This window comes from Eurypyga helias, unplaced genomic scaffold, assembly GCF_000690775.1.
Source record: "Eurypyga helias isolate BGI_N326 unplaced genomic scaffold, ASM69077v1 scaffold49362, whole genome shotgun sequence".
NCBI classification, from domain to species: Eukaryota; Metazoa; Chordata; class Aves; order Eurypygiformes; family Eurypygidae; genus Eurypyga; species Eurypyga helias.
The window spans coordinates 161-7066 of NW_010234940.1; the positions used below are offsets into that span (position 1 = coordinate 161).

At 39.0% G+C, this 6906-nt stretch overlaps 1 protein-coding gene across 1 annotated transcript; it reads left to right on the top strand.

The window, feature by feature from the left end:
• Nucleotides 1-364: 364 nt before the first annotated feature.
• On the top strand, nt 365-5890 carry LOC104505856 (DNA repair protein RAD50-like; the record flags this gene model as incomplete). The annotated part of the gene is made up of 9 exons (XM_010146592.1): nt 365-567; nt 961-1044; nt 1283-1434; nt 2045-2230; nt 2373-2577; nt 3047-3175; nt 3933-4098; nt 4940-5133; nt 5684-5890. Coding segments are annotated over exons 1-9 (1452 nt in total), but the record flags the coding sequence as incomplete, so codon positions are not given.
• Between the last annotated feature and the right edge of the window lie 1016 nt (nt 5891-6906).

The following is a 6906-nucleotide window of genomic DNA, read 5'->3' on the forward strand; positions in this document are numbered from 1 at the left end:
GATGCTCCATACCCCCTGGAAGCGCCAGGGAAGCTGGCACCATGTCGGGTACCGCTGTACAACAGGGCTGGGTTTTAAAGGGAAAAAATACCCGTGCCTCTCTGTGCCTGGGTTTTGTGATGTGGAATAAAGGGTTATTCCTGGCCGTTAATTTTGATTTAATGATAAATAGTATGGTACTTCTCTTAACTTGGAGTTGATTAGCTTCTTAGTCTAAAACAAATGAGGGTTTTGCCTTCGGAGCTTCGGCCATAACTGAAGAGCCTTAGTGGTGTTTTTAAAGATGTGCATAAAATTTTGTGCTTATATAGGTACGTTGTCAACTGTGTTGTCAGTGATGCGCTATGATTTTTGCTCCTAGGTTTTTCACAAAGCGTTATTTTACAGGTTTTATAACGTTTGCGCTTCTGACTTTGGGAGAGAAGTTGTTCTGCGGAAATGTCAAAGATTGAGAAAATGAGTATCCTCGGAGTGAGGAGTTTTGGGGTAGAAGATAAGGACAAACAGATTATCACTTTCTTTAGTCCATTAACTATTTTGGTGGGACCAAATGGTGCAGGAAAAACGGTAAGATGTGCTTGGTTTTGCACTGTAAATAGCTCTGAAAGGCCTTGAAGTACAAATAATGAGCTCTACAGAAAGGTATTAATCATATGGCAAAGATCTTGTTGATCATGATAAGTATGGCGTTGTTTAGTGTTATTAGAGATCCGCTTTCCAACGTGGATTTTGCAGAGCATTGGTTGATATTTTTCATAGGAAGTTGATCCAGATGCTGATTAAAACTGATTTTGCGAAGTACTATATTCTCATGATGCTCAAAAATAAAATGTTATTTCTCTCTCCTCACGTATTTAACTCATTCGTAAATATTTGGGCTTTTACTGCTTTTTTGCCTGTAGTTCATCTTGTTTACCCTGAATTGCCATTATAACTATATACTTATTTCTGTTTTCTTAGACTATCATTGAATGTCTTAAATATATATCTACTGGTGACTTTCCTCCTGGCACCAAAGGAAGCTCATTTGTTCATGATCCGAAGGTAAAAGTCATAGTGACTAGATTTACTGTGTGTTTACTCCTAAGTGACATACTCAACTGCACTCAGGGTTGTGATTAAAACACGGATGCTCAAGTTCTAGGCAGACATGTGCTGATGATATTGTTTCAGGAAAAACAGAGAGCTGGGTGAGATTAGAACATTACCCTGGAAAGGCTCATATTCATTTGGGTGTCGAGTACAATTTCCCTTAACGTGTTTTTTTTTGTTTCTACTGAAGGTTGCCAATGAAACTGATGTTAGAGCTCAGGTTCGACTACAGTTTCGAGATGTAAATGGAGAGCTCGTAGCTGTCCAGCGATCCATGGTCTGTACCCAGAAAGGCAAGAAAACAGAATTTAAAACACTTGAAGGTATCATTACTAGAACTAAGTAAGTTGTCAAGGGTTTTTTTTCTCACTTTGACACGAAGATTGACTTGTGTTTTGCCTGGTTTTATGTATAAGACAAGAGAAAACTTCATCATGTATTCCTTGCAGTAGCTACCGGAGCTCTTAGATGAAAGCTATGTAGTTTCATCACTTTTTCTATTAGTTGATTCAAACCCCCTACATTTAATAGCCACAACTTTAAGAACTACTTGCATTTAGTTGAAAAATGTGTTAATAACTATACGGTTTGAACATAGCATTGTGTGGAGTATGTGGGCTTTACTTCCTCTAGCACCATTTTCAGTTTCAGATTATTGTTGGCCCATGTTTAACTCTGATACCCACTGTTTGAGAAATGTAGTGTCATTCAGGATCGGTTTTGCTCCTCCCTCTGGTGATTCTGCATAGCCTTAAAACCTGTAGTAGTCTCGACTGCAGACAGTGTTAAATGCATGTGCTGAGCATGGTAATTGTATGCTTACCAATTGTAACTCATTAAGCTTTTGAATCGGTATGTTACAATGAAATTATACTGTTCAAAATGCAGTTTACTTTTTCCAAAGAATTTGCTAGTAAGTGCTTCGTGGATTTTCTTTATCTGTGCTACATAGGCATGGTGAGAAGGTCAGCCTGAGTTCCAAGTGTGCAGAAATCGACCGAGAGATGATCAGTGCCCTTGGTGTTTCCAAATCGGTGATTAACAACGTCATTTTCTGCCACCAAGAAGAATCCAACTGGCCGTTAAGTGAAGGGAAGGCCCTGAAACAAAAGTTTGATGAGATCTTTTCAGCAACAAGGTTTTTCTCTTTACTGTAATTCAATAAAAACTAAGTAAGAAATGTCTTCTCTAATGGTGTGGGTGTTAATAAACATGTGTATGGCAGTTTCATACCTCCATGTTGCTATATTGCTAATAGGGCTGATTTTGGTTTTTTTAAGGTATATTAAAGCACTCGAAACTCTCCGTCAGGTACGACTGGAACAAAGCCTGGAAGTAAGACAGTGTCAGGCAGAACTGAAACACCTAAAGCAGAATAAAGAAAAAGCACAGGAAATCCAGGATCACCTTAGCAATAGAGAGGCTCAACTGGCTGCTTCTAAGGAGAATGTAAAATCTATTGAGAATCAACTTCATCCTCTAAAGGTAATTTGCATGACAGTAATGTTAAGACTTCAGTACAAAACAAGTACTAAAAAATGCAGAAAGGCGTGAAGTGGGCGAATTCCTTGATTAAAACATTACACTTTCATGTCGTGTTATCTACTCGCTTGCTCTGAAGCAGAATCAAGCATGCGTCAACAAACCGGACAGATACTAGCCTAATCTGTAACCAGTCATTGGACTTTAAAGACATAGTTTGTGAAATTCTTGTAGCAGTATTGGGGGTTTTGTAGCTTAATTTAAAATCTCTCAAGTTTGGCAGGTAACTGAAACTATTATAAACTGTAACTAAACAAAAAACTAAACTGAAAGTTAAAAACTCCTGTTTTTTAAAAAATACTTTATAAAACTGCGGGTTTTATACTTGGGCTAACTTTATTGTGTAGAACAGTTGATTATGGGTTTCATAAGCTGGTGAGGTATTGTACTTTGAGCGTTCTTTCCTTTGCAGAGCTCTCTGGAAGCAGTTGAACAGAGTCTCGTAAAAGTAATGAGGCTGGACAATGAGGTGAAAGCCCTGGAGAGCAGGAGGAGGCAGATGGAGAAAGATAATCAAGATTTGCAACAGAAGATGGAAAAGGTTGGCTTTTAAATTCCATGCTGCCATCCTTATTGCTGAAGAATCAGTCTGTCTTTTGCTACCCAGTGAACTCAGTATAGATTTTGTTATGTTGGTGATGAACACTTTCGTAGCCCATGTAGCTCGCTTGATGTTATCAGATACTGCAAATATGGCTCAGTAAAGCTATATTAGTTTCTGCAGTTTGGGTTAAATTGCTTTTTGTACCTTTTCCCTCCACCATAGGCAAGTTTTCCAGGGCAGCAGACACTGACAAAAGTTTGCATAAAAGCAGTAATTACTGGTAACTATGCCCTGCGGTGTGTATCTTAAAACATCTTCCTCTCCCAGTATGTTGATGACCCATATGAGATGGCTCTCTGGTGTTAATATTATTAATCTCCCTGGAGGTGTTTTTTTTAATTTCTTTCTCTTAAAATAAGAAATAATTCTCAGTATTCTGTTGTGATTGTGACAAGGCATTTAAAACTTTTGAAAAATAGAAAGAAATTCCGTAGGGGTAAAAATTCAGATTCGTTTGTTTTATCAGCCTAAGAAAAATAGATTTTCTTTTATCAGTTTTGCTTGCAGCACATTTAATTTTTCTTAACATACTGTCTTAATACATGTCTTAATATAGACATTCTGTGTGAGAGGTGTTTATGTCTTATTTATTAAATTCTGTTGTGGTAAAAACTTAGACTTTTTAAAAACATCTTTAATTGGCTTATCAATTTGGTTTAAAAAGCTAACTTTGTTTGTTTTATTTGGTGCACAGGTTTTTCAAGGAACCGATGAGCAACTAAGGGATAGATACCAGAACCACCAGAGAACGGTGAAAGAGAAGGAGAAGAGATTATCCGACTGTAAGCGTGAATTAGACAGAGCCACTAAAGAATGCCAGAGATTTAACAGTGAGAAATCAGAACTCCTTGTTGAACGAGGTATTTCAGACTTCATCTATAACCTTGTATCTGGTTTTTAGTGTAACTAAGATCTGAAGTGGAACTGCTGATGGGATTTGAAGGCATTTGAACTGGACAAGACCCCTGAAATGTGTATGGGTTTGGGGTCGGCCTGCACAGTATTGTATGAGACTTCTCTTAGTGTTTTTCTCCTGGAGTTTGTAATGGGCACCTGTTGTTGTGAGCTATAATTACAACAGGCAGTACCTTTGTTCTTAAATTGACCATTCTCTAGAAAAAGATTCCCAGTACTTGATGGTGGCATAGATCAGTGTCAGCCTGGCAGTTTACACCACAGTTGTTGCTGTCACAGCTTTCCTTAGGTTATGAAAATGCCAGCTAACCAGACGTGATTGTATAAGTGTGTTTTAGCCAAGACAGATGTGAAAGCTGAATGCTTGGCATGCTCAGTGTCTTGGGTGGAGGCTGGGAACTAGCCAGAGGGCTTCAGGCTAATATTCTTTGTATATCGTGTATTCTCGTAAGATAGACTATAGGAATTTCAATAAAGGTGTAGTAGTTGAGACACAAAATAGGTGCTTACATAAAATATGTTTGAGCTTTGTTATATTTATCAGAATCATATTGTTAGTGTTTTAACAGGCTTTCTTGTAATGCCTTGATTTATTCAGTGAATAAAAATGTAGTTATCTGAAACAGCAGACTCGAGCTACAGCTTGTTTTTACGCTGGAGCTTTTTGTGTTTAAAAATACTTCAGTCTCAGAGACTTCAAGAAAACAGTTGCAACTGACTTTGAACCCTCAGTGTATCTTCTGCCTCAGTTTTTGAGCATTCATGTCATGTTTTCCTTTTGTGAAGGTCGTCTTCAACTGCAAGCAGATCGTCACCAGGAGCACATCACAACGAGGGATTCGTTAATTCAGTCCTTGGCAGTGCAGCTGGAATTAGATGGTTTTGAGCGAGCACCTTTTAATGAAAGGCACATTGCCAATTTTCACAGCTTGTTGAAGGAGAGACAGGAACGAGATACAGAAGCTGCAAATCACTTGATGGTAAGAATTCAGTTGGTTTAGTGCAGTTAGAATTGGTTATTAGTGTGTTATTGGTCCATATGTGTCTCTGTAGTGCTGGGAGGAAGAGGAAGAGTGTTGAGGGGGGAATTGAAGCTATTTGTTTTCTTCTAGAATTCTTTTTTATGGGTTTCCTGAATCTTTCCATCGAAATGAGTTTTGGAACGAGGAGTGATCATCAAGTGATCTGAATTGCTGAAGCTATTGAACAGGCAGTTCTTCAGATGGGTTTTTCTCAGCAGGCCTCTCCTGCAGTCTGAAAAGCCTGAGGAAGAATTACAGTAGGCAGATGGTTTAAAGATAAGGAACTCTTCTTGAAGTCATCTTCAAAACGGAGTTGCTGTAACAGAACACCACCAGTGTGATGTATCTGCATTTTCCTATCAAAACACTTCAGTAGAAAAATGTTGGTAAATTCTAGTTATCTAAGTATTTCAGTGGTGAATATTTGCAAGCTTGTGTGAAGAAGTATTTTTAAATGTCGTTTTCTTGTGAAAAAAATAATGAGTATATTATTGCTGACTTCTTTCAGAGAGAATTTACACAAAAGGAAGCAATGAAACAAAAGCAGATAGATGAAATAAGAGACAAGAAAACTGGATTAGAAAGAACCGTTGACCTGAAATCAGACATTCAGAATAAGAAACAAGCTGAGCTGAAGAATGCAAAGTACGAATTGCAGCAGTTGGAGGGGTTTTCAGACAGAATTCTGGAGTTGGATCAGGAGATTTTCAAGACAGTAAGTTAATGTACTTGAAAAATTTATAGAAGTTTGAAGTAAAAACTTTAGGCTTGATCATTAAAAAAAAACAACAATGAAACAAAAACCCCCAAGATGTTTACTACATCTGCTGCATTTTGACCCTTTTAACACCCTCTCTATGCTTAGTGTGTTTAGATGGTGCATCCTTTGGGGCAGGGACTGTTCACTACTTTGTTTTTGTAAAGTGCATGTGTAGAATGTAAGGCTTCTGCTTGGTGAGTTAGAAATAGAGTAATAGCCACAGCTGGTGATACCCTAAGATTAGTCAGTCTTAAATTATTGGGCCAGAAAAATATAACCTAAAGTGCTACACTGCCTACGTTTTTCCAGATAACTCATCTGTGATTTGAGCTAGTTGGTTATACATGTTTTGTCTGATGAATTAGAAGGTTACACGCATTTTATGTCCCAGTTGAACAGCTGGTTATGCCTTTGTAGCCAAATATTTTATGTTTGTTAGCGATGTATGAATTCAGTGCTTGACAGTGTTTCTTCTAGCTTCTTCACTAGGATAATTCCAAATTTAATGTACGGTAGATGCTAAAATATAGAGAATCTAAATACATATGGTGGGTTCATCCTGGCTCAGACCAGGTGCCCACGACACCGCTCCAGTGCTCTTAGCTGGGCAGGGGAGAGAGAATGCGACCAAAGACTCGTGGGTGGAGATAAGGAGTAGGGAGGGATCACTCACCAGTTACCGTCACAGGGAAAACAGACTTGACTTGGGGAAAATTAGTTTAATTTATTGCCAATTGAATGAGAGTAGGATAATGAGAGAGAAAACCAGATCTTAACCCCTTCCCCCCACCCCTCCCTTCTCACTGGGCTCAGCTTTGCTCCCCATTTCTCTACCTCCTCCCCCTGAGCGGTGCAGGGGGACCGGGAATGGGGGCTGGGGTCAGCCCATCACACACTGTCTCTGTCACTCCTTCCTCCGCAGGGCAGGGCCCTCACTCACCCTCTGCCCCTACTTCAGCCTGGGGTCCCTC